At 41.5% G+C, this 17414-nt stretch overlaps 1 protein-coding gene across 3 annotated transcripts in view; it reads left to right on the plus strand.

Annotated features, from left to right (window-relative positions):
- LOC142495890 (protocadherin alpha-C2-like) overlaps positions 1–17414 on the plus strand; it is a 215841-nt gene that overhangs the window by 13589 nt on the left and 184838 nt on the right. Inside the window, exon 1 of one of the 3 annotated variants that reach the window (XM_075601982.1) lies at positions 11831–13966. The exons of the other annotated variants lie outside the window; for them this stretch is intronic. Coding sequence (XP_075458097.1) covers positions 11861–13966 — 2106 coding nt within the window. The 5' untranslated portion in view covers positions 11831–11860. Of the gene's footprint in view, positions 1–11830; positions 13967–17414 lie in introns of those variants that run through there. 3 annotated transcript variants of the gene reach the window in all.

The following is a 17414-nucleotide window of genomic DNA, read 5'->3' on the forward strand; positions in this document are numbered from 1 at the left end:
CCACCCAGTCACCTACCAAAGTCAGTCACCTACCCACCCACCCACCCAGTCAGTTAGTCACCTACCTACCCACCTACCTACCCAGCCAGTCATCCCCCCACCCAGTCAGTCAGTCACCTACCCACCCAGTCAGTCACCTACCAAAGTCAGTCAGTCACCTACCCACCCACCCAGTCAGTCAGTCACCTAACCACCCACCCATTCACCCACCCAGTCAGTCACCCACCCACCACCCACCCAGTCAGTCACCTACCCACCACCCACCCAGTCAGTCACCTACCCACTCACCCAGTCAGTCACCCACCACCCACCCAGTCAGTCACCCACCCAGTCAGTCACCTACCCACCCACCCAGTCAGTCACCCACCCACTCAGTCACCCATCCACTCAGTCAGTAAGTCACCCCCCCACCCAGTCAGTCATAAAGTCAGTAATACCCCCCCACCCAGTCAGTCATACCCCCCCCACACCCAGTCAGTCATACCCCCCCCACCCAGTCAGTCATACCCCCCCCGACCCAATCAGTCATACCCCCCCCCACCCAGTCAGTCATACCCCCCACCCAGTCAGTAAAATGTCAGTCATCCCACCCCCTGCCCAGTCGCCAAGTCACCCAGTCACCCCACCCAGTCAGACAGTCAGTAATCCCCACCCAGTCAGACACCCCGTCACCCCACCCAATCAACCAGTCAGTCACCCCACCCCCCCAATCACCCCACCGAGTCACCCCACCCCCCCAATCACCCCACCGAGTCACCCCACACCCCCAATCACCCCACCCAGTCAACCCATCCCCCCAATCACCCCACCCAGTCAACCCATCCCCCCACAGTCACCCTCTCTCCGTCTCTCACCCTCTCTCCGTCTCTCACCCTCTCTCCGTCTCTCACCCTCTCTCCGTCTCTCACCCTCTCTCCGTCTCTCACCCTCTCTCCGTCTCTCACCCTCTCTCCGTCTCACACCCTCTCTCCGTCTCACACCCTCTCTCCGTCTCACACTCTCTCTCCGTCTCACACTCTCTCTCCGTCTCACACTCTCTCTCCGTCTCACCCTCTCTCTCACTCCGTCTCACCCTCTCTCTCCGTCTCTCTCACCCTCTCTCTCCGTCTCTCTCACCCTCTCTCTCCGTCTCTCTCACCCTCTCTCTCCGTCTCTCTCACCCTCTCTCTCCGTCTCTCTCACCCTCTCTCTCCGTCTGTCTCACCCTCTCTCTGTCTCACCCTCTCTCTGTCTCACCCTCTCTCTGTCTTACCCTCTCTCTGTCTCACCCTCTCTCTGTCTCACCCTCTCTCTGTCTCACCCTCTCTCTGTCTCACCCTCTCTCTGTCTCACCCTCTCTCTGTCTCACTCTCCATAACATTGCGGGAATGAGGTACCTGGACATTGAGGGTCTGCGGATCAGGTAAGATCCCAGGCGGGATTGCTGCTTTAAATATTGTAAAGCGGGGGCATCCAGGCACTAGTTAAGGGGTGCAGGAAACTAGTCCTTCACATCTGGCTTTTTTTTCTAGATTCGACATTTATACACACACACACAAGGACTAATTGTAGTATAATGTAATACAATAAATAAACTTATGTCAAAAACGAATGTTCTTACTAGGAATTTATTCAATTTATTTCATTTATGGTTTTTTTAAATGCGGGTCTGGGGGTGGGATTAGAGGCGGGGTTGGGGGTGGGACTAGAGGCGGGGTTGGGGCGGGACTAGGTGGCGAGTAGATTTTTTGGTTCGGCGAGTAGATTTTTGGGTGATTTGTCAAGCACTGCTTATAGTAGTGTTATTGTGATTAGTGAGCAGATTCAGGGTACTGAAATAGGCACAGTCACTTTATACTGATTGACCCCTTACTGCGATGTGAAAGGAATGGACTAAAGTGTTTTATAATCTTCTGAGGGCACACATGTAAACATGCAACATATGTTATTTGGCTAAGTACTCCTCACATAAATGTGTGTGTGCACTGCAAATAAGACAGTAATGTTTATTTTGATGTTCTAGTTTGTGTCTAAAGTGAGATACATACATGTGATTGATAGCTAGTGTATTATAAATGTACTGTAGTGTCATGTACCAGGTAGCTTCACCTACTATTAAGATCTCCAGCTCCTTGTAATTAAATGTAAGTGTAACACCTCTTCCCTACCCTTAAGGGAAATTGCAGGCGTTATGCGCTACGGTGCTACCTGTTGGCATACATGTGGCTAAGCCTCCACAAGTGGGGAGCCTGGGGTGAATGGGTGCAGCACCTCAACCCATGAGATCCCAGTGTTGGCGGGATAGCTCCTCATGGGAACCGGTATACCTATACTCTATACCCCAGAAATCACACTCACACAGGTTATGTAATACTTCTTTATTGTGATCCCACAGTAAGGCAAAGAGAATAATATGCAACACAGCAATAACAATAACACAGTAACAGTACAATAATATTGGTACTTGTCTCCCCCCAATACTTAGGGTACCCTGGGCACCTGCAAACCTGTGTCCATCAGAGCCTCCCTTGTCCCAAATTTTTAGTGTAGGGCAGCGCTACCCTCGTGTATCGTTGGTGTACGTCTTCCTTCCTGGTACAGGCCTGTAACCAGGGGGATGCTTCCAAGATAGGGGGTGGTCAGGTCCCATGCTGCGGAGTCTCCGACACCAAGCCCCCCATGCCCGGGCCACCACGCAGTGCTGCCTCCAGCCGGAATAACTCACACACAGTCTGTTGTCTGGCTCCGCTGAGGTATCTTGCTACAGTGTAATCCCTATGATGTTGTCAATCCTTCACATACTTAGTTACAGTGAGGGGACTGCCTGGGGCCTACGGGATAAAGTTCTGGCCTAGTCCAGGAAGCTGACTGCTCCCTGGACACTACCTCCACCTTCCACAGCTCTGTTAGGACTGCCTCGCTGCCTCCAGTCCCGTGGAGGAAATCCTAGTCTACAGGACCTCCCCTTCTGGCGGTGCCAACCACAACATGGCCACCGCGCTACACACAGTCCATAATAACATGCAATGCCAACTGCAAGATGGCCGCCACAACTTCCCCCGATCCTCCCGAGCCACGGAACCGGCTCCCTACTGAGGTAATGGAAGTAACCTGCTACATAAGTCTTCTTATTCTACCAGCAACAAAAGCAGCCCCATCAATGAAGGTAGAAGTTTGGTGAGCCATCTCTACTGTGTAGCAGTTTAAAATGGCTGAGGTTTGCAGTTGGGCATGTGTATTTATTTAAAATTGTTACATGCTCATGGGCGCAGTGTTACACGCACGCTAATACATAGTGAGGCATTAACTGACATGCGCTAATAACACTCTTTCCCAATTCGCATGTGCAGTGTATTTTGTAACGCATCTTAGCACTGCGATAATCCCCGTTTATCTAGGTAATATATCGATGTTTGTTTTGCTAACACGTGATTTTAGCATATCATTAGCTTTGAGGATCCCTGTTACTAAGAAGAAAAATAACATGTGTTCCCTATTTAGTGAACATCGCGTTAGTAAGTAAAAATGAATGGAGTTCTGTTGATCTACCCCTTCATTCTCACATTTGTTGCAAATGAAGATGTTTAGCGATGCAGTAATATTGCAATGTTGGGCTTGACTTATCTCAGAGGGGTTTTTGCCTGACTTTTTACCTGAAGCTATTGATAATAGCTATAAATTAAAGTTTTAAATATCTGGGCATATGGTTTGACTCCCATTTAACATTTGGGTTGCACATTTATACCGACATCAAAAACCTCTGCCAAACTAGGTGTACTTTATAGGAACAAATCCTCCCTAAGCCCACTGGTCAGAAAGTGAATCGCACAGCAGATGCTAATGCCAATTACTGAATAGACTATGCGGAGATAGAATATGCACAGCACCCCAAACACACCTTTGCAAACTAGACACCATCTACAATTCAATATGCCGCTTTGTCCTCCAATGTAACTACAACACACATTACTGCGAAATGCACAAAGAACTAGATTGGTCATCACTGGCGTCTAGGCGAAAGTTCATCTTTCCTGTCTTGCCTTCAAAAACTTTTTGGGCAAGCTACCCACCTACCTGAACAAGCTCCTCACCCCTACCACATGCAGCACTTATCATCTGAGATCTGACTCCAAACGATTGTTTGCGTCCCAAGGTACAAAGTATCCAGCCGCTCCTCCTTCTCTTACCGAGCACCTCCCACCTGGAACAATCTGCCTGAGACTCACAAAGCAGCCACCAGTCTAAGTTCTTTCTAAACTAAAGCTGTCTCACATTGTTTGTAACTGATTCATACGCCCAAAATATAAAATATTTTAAACTGTTCATGCAATGTCTTTATATATAATGTATAACCCTGTTCACTTAATGTAACCATGTATTTGTAACAATGTATTTGTCATCATAACTGTGTGTCCAGGACATACTTGAAAACGAGAGGCAAAAGAGCTTGCTGGGGTTTTGTGTTTTGTTTTACTTCCTTTTAAAACATTTTATAAATAAATAAATAAAATACGCACTGCCATGAAATAACACTTTACAAGTCCATGGAAACACATGAAATAGTGCAAACATTGAGTGTATAGAGTACCAAAAATGTATGCGTTATTTGTTAAGATTACATTTGTTTACCTTTACAGATCTATAGGTAGAAAACTTGAGTAAGTTATCATCACATTTTATGACGTTTAATCTGTTTTTTTAATGTGAGTCAATCTGGAATCAACTGTCTAATACCAAACGTGTACAAATGTATCTCTCTACTGCATGGTAGGCTGAGGGTACATCATATTGATGACACATACATAGCTTTATTTCATTAAGCTCATGGTGTTTGCTTTTAAGTTTGTGTTTCCAAACTGTGCCATTCATGAGCAAAACGGCTCGAATTCAACAAAACCTTAAAATAATTACACTGATTATGTAGGATATGTTTCTATACAATTGGGTCTATGTATAAGGCATCGCAAATGGCTTTTTTGGCTCAAAATTGCCACATGATATGTGTGCACCTATGCACTAAGATGAAATGTCTCCATCTGGGCCAGCTATATAAAACAAAAAATCACCTGTTTTGTCCCTCAGACATCAACATGTTCATGGTATGTACTTATTAAAATATCTTTGTGTTCAAACAAAATCAATTAAACGTGCATCAACATCTTCCACCAAGTTCCATTTTTCATGAACCCTAAAAAGACTATAAGAAGTGTTAGTGTAGAATGAAGAACTCAGAAATGTATTTGGCACAACACAAATGTTTCTTTGTATACACTGTAGGTAATATTTCCACAGTATGTCTATTATATATACTATCACAGTAATAATGTTTATTGAGTAATACTAGTTATAAATGAAACAAAGAAAACAACATTTTCAGTTTTTATTTAAATTTTATTAATCCGGTATTCAACATGAAGGAAGCGTCAAAAATATTTTCAAACAACAAATGATGTATTTTATGTATGAAGTCAGATAACAACCTTCATATTTTTTTGAAGTGAAACTTCTTTAGCGGCACCTACCACATGAGCAAAATTCCCTGGCAGTGAATGCAGTTGATTGATGCGGAAGTCAGTGGTGACGGAAGTGACGTCACTGCTGATAGATGAGGCCATCAGTGTTGCCAGCTGCCAGCAGGAGTCACTAGAGAGGAGTAAAGCAGCGACACAGACACACACACTCTTCTGTGCCCCGGCTCCCCCGAGATCTCCTCCTCGGCCGTGGGGATTGGTGGAGAGTGGGGGCCCATGGGAAAAAGTGAACGACTCCTCAACGGTGGCCGGGATATGCAACGGGGGCTGCAAGATCCGTCAGCCATGTCCCTGCAGCTCAGCCGTTCCCTCGCTTAAATTGAAATCGTCCGCCTTTTCCCAACCGTCCCTTCGCCTGCAAACGGCACACACTCAGGGGACTGGGAACCCGCTGCTGTCGCGTGAACGAGCCAAAAAAAAGGAGACGCGGTGTGTGGATCAAAGTGTTTGCAGCTAGTTACCGTGCCCTGCCGCCTCTCACAGCTCCTGGATCTTGCTATGCCGCGGCGACCATGGATACTACGACGCTCAGCTGAGGCAGGTTGACGCCGAGCTGCATGCCCGGAGATGTAGTCTTGGGAAGCACAGGTATAGATGTGTAGAACGCCAGTGCATCAGAATAAACGAGTCCTTTAAACATTTAAGCGTCTGCAACAGGACCACTCCCAATAAACTGTGGTATATAATAAAGTTACCCTAATAGGGTTAGGGGACTAGTACCTAATGCCATAAGGCACCAATAAACAGTACAACCATTGTCCCATACAGTGAGAAATAAGGGTATAGCAACCCACAAATGTAACTCACTGTTGAATTCCAGGATCTACAGGAGTAGTCCACAGCAGTAGTTTAGTAGCGTGCAGTCCACCAAGGCAGAGAACAGGGACAAGTAGAAAAAAAGCCAGTGCACTGCCTAGAGAAACAGGAGGAGGCTCACGGAAGCAAATAAATATGTTTTTCAATAAAACTATCAGACAAAGCCCCCCATAGCTACAGCAGGTGTACCACCTACGCATTTCGGGCTCTATGCCATTTCTCAAGGTGTCTTGAGAAAGGGCATAGAGCCCGAAATGCGTAGGTGATACACCTGCTGTAACTATGGGGGGCTTTGTCTGATCTTTTTATTGAAATAAATATTTTTTGGCTTCCGTGAGCCTCCTCCTGTTTCTCTAGGCAGTGCACTGCCTTTTTTTCTACTTGTCCCTGGGAAGCACAGGCCATGGTTGTCAGGGAAGGCATACTAGTGCTTCGGGGGCCCTCATTTAAATTAATTGGAACCGATAGCGAATTGCTGGAGGAATATGACGTTTGTGCCATGTCGCAATGTGGACACTATGAAATAAAATCACGTGTGTACTCATGTATTTATCTCTGAAGAACCAGCATATACTTCTTATATCACATTCCCCGGCAAGGGGATCTATGTGTATCATTCCCCTTCTATTTATCTCCACTTTCCCCCTCTGCACTGTGGCTGGCCCCGTAGAGCGTCGGCTCTTTGTTCGTGCCGCGCACGCTGATGTGGTGATCACTGGGGATGAGGACTAAGGCTGCGGCCAGGCAGGGAGTGAGTGCGCTGGCGCTCGGGCACTGTGCCTTAATCGGCCGGGCGATATGTGGCTGTTTAGGTGCGTGCTCGCCTGGGGGCGCGGCCACAACGTCAAGGAGCTGGTTCGCCCTCATTGGCGAACCGCTCACGTGACGCGCTTGCAAGCAGCAAATTCAAATTTGCTTGCTTTGCAAGAAGCTAAGCGCCGAGTAGGCGCTTGCTCGCTGGCCACACACATTGCCTCAATGTGTTTCATCGCGGCCAGCGTGAGCGCACCCGCCCACTAAGCGCCAACCTGGTCGAGGCCTAAGTATTCAGTACCAAGCATCAAGTATGAAGATTAAAGTACCTGTACTAAGCACTCTGCACTTCTGGGAGTCATTTCACACATCCCCCAGAGACCTAAAGATTCTTTGATCGGCCTACAGTATATGTTGCGACATATGACAATAAAAGCTTTTTTCCTTCCTATTTGAATGAGCAAATCTGTATATACTGTACGTGGAATCGAGTGCTCAGTGATGCACCGTACACAAGGGAAGTAACGCCAGAGCAGTCTGTATTTTCAACAATAGTAGCGCACTTCTCCAAACTACAGTCTTGTACTGGTTTATATTTTGTTGCATACATTTCGTATCTTTCTGGCTTAAGTGTATTAATAGTTGTATTGATAGTGGCTATAGCAACTAATAGATGAGGAATGTATGTTTTGAACTACCTATATGGGGTGTATATACACTGGTTGCAATCAGCTCCACCTGTGCAAAAAACGTTAGAGTTAATTTATCTATATATGAACAGTATTCTACCCTTTTGAGTATTTTCAATATCTAAGGTGCGATTATCTGTGATCAATATTTTAAGGTGCTTGGTCAAGCAGCAATTCTTGATAACTGTTTTCAGATGTGTGGTCAAAAATATTTATACTGTATATGTTTTTCTACTTAAACTTCTTTCATATATATATTTTATATATATATGGTTTTTAATAAAAATCGTTAACAAGCTTTTCTGAATGAGTGGTGGATTGAAGTTTTTTTTCTTGCATATAATGTTTTATATTAAGTTGAGAGGACCTCCCTATACTGTAGGGATATAATAAAAATCACCATTAATAATGTAGTGCAGTTTGCCATCTTCTGTGTTAACATTCTAAAGTTGGAGAGAACTTTATGGGGAACTAATTATGTTCATAATATTCACAAACCGATTGCATTGTGCTGGAGGATACTGAGCTTTGTTATCAAATAGCAGCTACAAAAGACAATATTTCTTGCAGATTGTAATTTTTTTTATTATTTTGTGATGACTACAGAAATATATACACCTCTGATACTGTCTCACCACTTGAATAGGTAGACAAAATCCTGCACTATAGCAGTTTACAAATGAGAGAAATGTAATCTCTTGTTTTTGGATTAAATGTTACAATAGGGAAAACGTGCTCCTTAGCAAAAGACTACATGGCATTTACATGTGATTTTATGTTTATGCTCAATGCCAATGGGTAGCAGAGCTACAGTATAAGAGAAGTTTCATAGGTTTACACAGGAAACTAGCATTTGCTTTTGATGGAGGTTTCCTGAGGAAGAGCGTTAGAATTGCCAAGTACCTTGGACATTTTCCAGAAAGCCAACAAACTGGAGGGGTTCAATGCCGCACAGTAGGAATCACTGCTGTTAAATAATATATTTTTTTTTAAATAAAAAAAACAGACTATGAACCAGGTTTTGTAGGACAGGATCTGGATCTCTAGACTATGTTGGTTTGTGGCTGGCAGCCCCAGGAAGGTTATCAGTTTCTGTGTGTTTTAATGAGTATAGCAGGTCTGATGATGTTATATGCATATTTCAAAATTCTGCAATGTTATCTGTTGTTGTTTTACAAAAGAAATAAAAATACAAAGTAAAAAAAAAACGACTATGGAGACAAAAGATGGCAAGTGTCAGAAAGGGCACAGATATAATTACAGAGAAACAAGAGATACAAGGTAGTCCTCGCTATCCAACGTTTCACTTTACAACGAATGGCATATCCACCGCTTTACAATGCAACCCTGTGGGCTGTTTTTGGACACCGCAAATGCGGTATCCAATGCATGAATGCGTTTTCCAACGCTCACCGCCACAGATTAACATGGGACTCACTTTATAACGGTTTCACTATCCAACGCTACTTCCAGAACGGATTCAGTTGGATAACCGAGGACTGACTGTAGAGCAGAGTCAAAAGGGAGAATAAACAAAGGAGAGAGGAGAAGAAGCAAAAAAGTCAGACTAACTTAATGGACATATTCAGAGAAGATGTTAATCACATTCAGGTATTTGTTGGAGTAACATTTAAAGCTGCAGTTTATTCAATATCCTGCATGTGTGTTTTTTTAATAAATCAGTTCTGTAGTAAGAAAAAACACTTTTAGCATTTTCTGTTTAAAAACAACAACTTTGAAAGACCAATTTTCTTGTATTCTATTTTAACAAGCATGCTTGTTCCTATAGCAGCGATTTACATTCCCCATATTTAAAGATGTCGCCAAACTTTGCCTAAAAATAGACGGAGAACAAATTGACCGGCAGCTATGCAGTTTTTTAGGTAAGTAGAGATTGCCCACATGAAACTATTGAAGTAAAAAAAAAAAACTAAAAAAAAAAAAAACGGGAGCCTGAACTGCAGCTTTAAGAATGGTGGGATAGAGCCTCAGAGGGTTGCTCATTTTTAATGTTGCTTTATCTCAACTTAACATATCCATAACGCATATACCCAAAAGCGCAATGATGTCCTGTCATTTTCCTTAAAAATAACGGACCCTTACATTTTAACATACCTCAGACATACGCCTATGCAAATCATATGGTAATAAGCAGTTTACCTAACAACCGGGATCCTCAGACCTCCGTTAATGTGAGCACATGATAATAAGACTACAATATTTAGCACCTTCCAAAAGCTGCCCTTACATCCAGACCCTGATTCTCATTGAGTTATTTCTTTGAAAAGCCTCAAAGCGATGTAATGAGTGTAGGACTTTAACCTTTCAGTACAAAAAGTTATGTGTTATACAAAGACATATTTTATGGATCATATAAATGTCTGAACAGCATCGTAAATGTTATTGTGGTTTTTAGTGATTAAAGTGATATGTTTGTGGAAACTAATATGGTATATAATGTAATAAGGACAGTATAAAGTATGGGTGTAAAATAATGTAAATACATACATACATGCATCTACAATATAAATGTATATTTCCTTTTTATTAATGCACAATTAAAATAAATGAAGGGTGGTTTTCTTAACTATATTGTTAGTAAACTAGGAACGACTTTTTTTCTGACATGCACAGAATACAGTATTTTGAGTAACTGGTATTGTCAAATGAAAGCAACATTTCATATAATTTGCATTATTTTTTTGCCACTTTTTAAAATTTGTACATGAAGCCTTATGCTTCTCACATGAACTAGCATTTGCTGGCGAGTAAATATTTGAGTTATGTGGACTATCTCTAATGGTTTAATTTTTCTTGTATTATGTATTTATAACTTTGTTAGATAAGATGGTTTTTGTAAAATGTTCACTCATATTATCCTTATTGTGTAAATACATAGAATGTCTGCTTTGCTTCTATATGTTTTATTACTGTTACTACACACATTTGGAGAGCACATAAAAAGATGAACTTTGAGCTCGGGAATGTTAAGAGCAGTAGATCCATCATACAAATTAGGAGTAAAACTCTTGTAATGGACTATTTATTTGTGTATTCAAATATTGACTCGTGTTTAAATGGATCAAGCATTAGTTTTGTAAATGTGACCACAACATTGAATGTCATATAAAAAAAAGGTCATTGATAGTGTTTCACTGAACCTGATAACAAATGATACACAATTCTGAATATACAAGTTTGTGTGCTGCTCTAAAAGTGAACACATCCTGTAAGTGGCAAGTGGGACCAACATAATGAAAGCATGATATGCACATGACATTAAATTGAATGAAAAGAAAAGTCCTCAATAAAGAAATAATATGCTATATTAAGGGACAATGGAATAATAGGACAACCAAATGCATTACAATCTGAATCATCATTTTAATAAAGAGGTTTATATAGTTTTCTGATGGTTTATTTTGTTTAAGCCTATACAACTTTCTAAAACAATAACATAGAAAATCTAATTTATTTGGATACTCAGAATGTCCTTTTTTTTCTTGGCTGCCCTGGATCCTGTTTTATTATGGATGATGCAGCTCTTTGATCATTTTTTTTTCTCCCAGTCGGCTCCCAGATTCAAGGGGTGCAAATAACACAACTTTTGTAAGTCTTATTAAAGAAACATACAGGTTCATAATGCAATTTCACAATTGGTCACAGAGTGTCGCTCTTGCCTAAATTTTAGGATGGAAAAGGAAACCAGAGCAGCTACATTATTTAAATAGCTGAGCTTTCTCTCGGTCTCTGACAGGTATTAGAGATCAGAGTGTTTAATCGGATTTCAAGATTATTGTCCACCATCTGTATCATCGAGCTATAGAAATGCTTTTTCCACGTAATGATTGTTCCGTGAGAAGCAGACTGATCATGTTCTTCATATTACAAACGGCTTGGGATGTGGTTTTGTGCCAACTCCATTACATGATTCCTGAGGAATCCAAACACGGCGCCTTTGTTGGGAGAATCGCCCAGGACCTCGGACTAGACATCAGTGACATTAACTCCAGAAGGTTACGGATTGTCTCTAAGGACGGGACAGAATATTTCCAGGTAAATTTACAAAATGGAATATTATTTGTGAATAACATGATAGATAGGGAAGAGCTGTGTCCAGAGATCAGTATTTGTATTGTGCCGCTAGAAGTCATAGTAGATAAACCTGTACAGATAAACCACATAGATGTGGAAATTGAAGACATAAATGATAATTATCCCGTTTTCTCATCAAACGAATTCAAACTGGTTATAGCAGAATCAAGGCTTCTAGGATCCCGTTTTCCACTAGAGGGCGCATTTGATGCGGATGTTGGAACAAATTCTGTCACAAACTATGAGCTCAGCTCAAATGATTTTTTTGCATTAGATGTTCAAACATATTCACACGACAGCAAATCCGTTCAACTTGTTTTAAAGAAACCACTAGACAGAGAACAGTTTCCCCTTCACAATTTAACACTAACTGCATTTGATGGAGGCAAACCAAAATTAAGAGGGACATCTCAACTTCTCATTACAGTGCAAGATGTCAATGATAATGCTCCTGCATTTGATCAATTATTTTACAGAGCAAACTTGTTAGAAAATGCTGTTAAAGGAACTTTTGTTATCAAGTTGAATGCTACAGATTTGGACCAGGGAGAAAATGGTGAAATATTTTATAGTTTTAGCAATCTGGTTCCACAACAAGTATTAGCAATCTTCAGCATAGAGAAACATACAGGTATAATTAGAGTTGTAGGGGAAGTGGATTTTGAAAGGAAAAATATGTATGAAATTGAAATTGATGCAATTGACAAGGGTCAATATTCCATGGCTGGACATTGCAAGGTTCTCGTTAACATTCTGGATATGAATGATAATCCCCCAGAATTGACGGTGACTTCCCTTAATGCCCCTGTGTCTGAAGATTCGTCACCAGGAACAGTTGTTGCAGTCATAAGTGTACATGACAGAGATTCAGGACTGAATGGCAAGGTGAATTGTCACATTTCTAAACACATTCCCTTCACGATAAAGTCTACACTAAGGGAATATTATTCATTGACAGTGGATGGACCATTAGATCGTGAACGAAAATCAGCATATGACATCGAAATTACAGCTACAGATGAAGGTTCACCGGCTCTTTCAGTTACAAAAGCAATTCAAATAGAAATAAGTGATGTGAATGACAATCCCCCCACTTTCTTACAAACTTCTGAAATAATTTCTATCAAGGAAAACAACCCACCAGGTTCTCATGTCTACACTGTATCCGCCTCTGATTCAGATATAAACCAGAATTCCTTCATCACATACTCACTCACTGAAAGCACATTGGATGGGATTCCAATTTCTTCCTACATCTCCATTAACCCAGAAAATGGAAAATTGTTTGCTTTGCTGTCATTTGACCATGAACAGGTTACATATTTTCAGTGTCTCATAAAAGCTACAGACGCTGGATTGCCTCCACTTAGTAGCAATTTGACTTTGAACGTTTTCATTGAGGATATTAATGACAATGCCCCGACGGTTTTAGCTCCATTTTCTAGTAGTGTTGCCAGAGCAACAGAGATGGTTTCTAGATCAGCAAAAGAAGGTCAATTGGTGACCAAAGTTAAAGCAATTGATGCAGACTCAGGATACAATGCTTGGATTTCCTACACGTTCAAGGACCTGGCAGGAAACACACCCTTTGCTATTGGACATCAAACTGGGGAAATCACTGTCACCCGTTCACTTACAGAGTCAGATGGTGACGAACACAGATTATCAATTTTGTTGAAAGATCACGGAGATCCAGAAATGTCAGCTATGGTCACTCTTACCATCTTATTGGTGGAATCTGTACAAGATTTACCATTAGAAAGAAAAAACCATGGAAGAAAATATGAAGATATTTCTGAGTCCAATATTTATCTGATTATGTCAATTTGCTTAATCTCCAGTATATTTCTTATTACTATCATCATATATACTGTGTTAAAATGGCATAAGTATACTCAAGAAATAAATGAGCTAAGACAACATAATTTTTGTTCAAGTATAGCAGGAAGTTGGACTTACACCCAACAACGTCAGTATAAGGTATGCTTAAGTGGAGTTGCACCAAAAAATGACTTAATACTTTTCACTCCAAACTACCCCCAATCATCACTTCAAGACGAAAACTGGAATAGAGGATGCTTGGCCTCAGGTTCTGATGGGAAGGTGAGATAATAATAAGATGCTTTTGTTCATCAAACCTTTTATTGCGCTTTAATGTTGTATGAAGTTAAAGGTAAAGTAAAAAAATGAGCTGTGGATCTAGAAAAGCAATATTCGTCATAACATACCATAAACATACTGTATGTGCAGCATATTAATATATATTAATATGTATTTGCACAAGAAGTTTACTGGCATAAATGAATACTTTTACTTCTAGGAAATACTGGAATCAATTTTAGCTAACGATTTAGCAATATTAAGCAAGGAAGGTGGTTTCAATTGGTGCCCTTAAAGTTGTTTGGATATAAGGGGCCGATGCAGTAACTTGCGAGAAGGCTGAATTTGGCTGTTTTATTGCGAGATTGGCATGTAGTATGCAGTTGATGCCGGTATGTGTGCGAGTTACCTGAAAAACGGCATATGCAATTGTTGCCGGAAATCAAGCGCTGGCGGGGTGGCGAGAATGGCTATTTCGCCATATTAAGCAGCACGCAGAATGCAGTAGATGCCGAGTAAGATCTCGGGGGTGCGCGGGAGAAACTCCTTGCGAGAAAAGCGCCAAAAAGCTGCGGCACCAACAAGCAGGCGAGAGCCGAACATTTCAGCTGCTAGTGACATTGTTGTGTCATTGTACTGTTGCTGCTGGCAGCGCAGCTTCAATTGTATTACATGTCATTCAGAACCTGTTACATGGGTTGTTTATAATAAAATACATTATTAATGTTAGCCAAAGGTGTCTGTCTTGTGAATGACAAGAAGCAGGTATGTTCCTAAAACTATCTATTGAGGGACAGCGCTGTGAAAGCCTTGCTAATGTCACTAGCAGCAAGAAACACACTGCTGTGAGTAACAGAATGTAAGGTCAAACTATCCTGAGGTGATTTTTTCATGTTCAAAAGTTGCCGCCAAATTCTCCTTCAATACAGATACATGACGTATCTTGCCTCTTGCTGCATGCACGGGTTACAGTACACACAGCAACTCACTGAAATGTACTGTAAGCTTTGCAACATAGTCCAACACACAGACACAAATGTACATGAAATGTCACAAGACACATGCACACATGTATCACCTCTTCACGTGTCAAAGAACAGAAGACACAACTGTAGCACTGCACCAGGTATGTTTCTAAAAGTATCTAATGAGGGACAGCAGTAAAAGGTTTGCTAATGTCAGTAACAGCAAGACAGTCACTACCGTGAGTAACTGAATGCTTTAAGCAAGAAGGAGGTTTTTTTTATTTATGTGCAGAGGTTGACGCCACATTCAAGTGAAATACGGATACATGTAGTCACCCGCCACTGACTGCAGGAACTCGCAACATGTGCAACTCACCATTGTATCTCACAATCGCTATTTACTGCATTTAGCGGCAAATTCCCGCCAAACACAGGAGATTTAAGCGCGCTGCCGACACACACATATCGCAAGTTACTGCATCTGCCCCAATATCTGAAGCTGGTGTAAAATACATTCTCTTCTCTATGTCCCCTTTTAAAGACTTTTTGGGAGATAAGGTGCAAGGGGATATTGTCATATTGAAATGTAGTTAAAATACCTGTTAGAGCCTTGGGTTGAGCTGTGAAGTTATAAATTACATGTATATAGCAGGTAATATTGACATTGCAAATATGATTATTTAAAATGAGTGTGATATTCGGGGTATAAAGCACTTGGTTATTTGGCTTTACAACTCTGAAACTAGAAAACTGGGTGTTAATTGTCTTTACTATGATCATCTTTTCCTACCATGTAAGCCAACCTGTCAGAATGGAATCAATAACTTCACATACCAGGAGCTAAATGTTCTAATTTATTATACTGTAGCGTGCTCCCTCTCCTCCTCCTCTCTCTCTCCCCCTCTCCCTCCCCTCCCCTCCTCTCCACCCTCTCCTCCCTCCACCCCTCCCCACACCGTTTTTCTCTGCAAATACATTCAAGATGTTTATATCGGAATTAAGACCTCAAGGATCTCGTTTTCCACTAGAGGGTGCATCTGATGCTGATGTTGAAATAAATGATATACCAATCTATGAGCTCAGCTCAAGTGAATATTTTGCATTAGATATTAAAACAGACAAGCAACAAAGAAAAACAATTGACCTGGTGTTAAAGAAACCACTTGACAGGGAACACACACCTTTGTACAATTTAACACTTACTGCCTTTGATGGAGGGAAACCTAAATTAAGTGGCTCAACTCAACTTGTAATCACAGTACAAGATGTCAATGACAATGCACCTACATTTGACCAGCTGTTATATGAGACCAACTTGCACTAAAACGCTTTAAATGGAACTTTAGTGATCCAACTCAATGCCAAGGATTTGGATCAGGGAGAAAACGGCAACATCTTATATGAATTTAGCAGTATGGCAACACAATCTGTGGCCTCTATATTTCGTTTGGACCGAAACACTGGGGAAATTAGAGTTAAAGGAAACGTGGACTTTGAGCAGTGCAGCCTGTATGAAATTCAAGTAGACGCTATCGATAATGGTGAGCAACCTATGGCTGGTCACTGCAAAGTATTAGTTACAATTCTAGATATCAATGATAACGCGCCTGAGCTGTCAGTGACTTCCCTCTCTGATCCTGTTCTGGAGGACTCCTTGCCAGGGACAGTGGTTGCAATAATTGCTGTACATGACAGAGATGCAGGACTAAATGGCATCGTGAATTGCCACATTTATTGAGATACTCCTTTTAGCACGAAGCCCGCGTTTAGGGAGTACTATTCGTTGACAGTAGAGGGACCATTGGATAGAGAAGACATTTCTGAATATGAAGTTGTGATTACAGCTAGAGATGAGGGGTCACCAGCTCTTTCAGTTACAAAAACAATTCGAGTTCAAATAAGTGATGTGAATGACAACAACCCCTCTTTTTTACAATCATATGGTACTATTTTTATAGAAGAAAACAACCCGCCGGGTTTTCATGTATACACTGCTTCAGCTTCTGATTCTGATACCAACCACAATTCATTAATAACATATTCACTCACTGAAAGCACCATTGATGGAATTCCAATTTCGTCCTACTTCTCAATTAATCCAGGAAATTGCAAACTGCTTGCTTTGCTGTCCTTTGATTATGAACAGGTGACATTTGTCCAGTGTGAAATAAAAGCCACCGACTCTGGAATGCCTGAGCTTAGCAGCACTTTGACTTTGAGTGTGTTTATAGTGGATATGAATGACAATTCCCCCATCCTTTCCCCACCCTTTTCTAGAACCGACTCCACTGTAACAGAGATGGGTCCCAGATCAGCAAAAGCAGGATACCTGATCACTAAAGTAAGAGCAATTGATGCTGATTCTGGATACAGTGCCTGGCTTTCCTACAACTTTAAGGATCCCAAAGAAAAATCACTGTTTGGTATTGGACACAGCACTGGAGATATAACTACTACTCGCTCATTTGCAGAGTCAGATAGTGACG

The sequence above is a fragment of the Ascaphus truei genome, chromosome 5 (assembly GCF_040206685.1).
Source record: "Ascaphus truei isolate aAscTru1 chromosome 5, aAscTru1.hap1, whole genome shotgun sequence".
Taxonomy (NCBI): domain Eukaryota; kingdom Metazoa; phylum Chordata; class Amphibia; order Anura; family Ascaphidae; genus Ascaphus; species Ascaphus truei.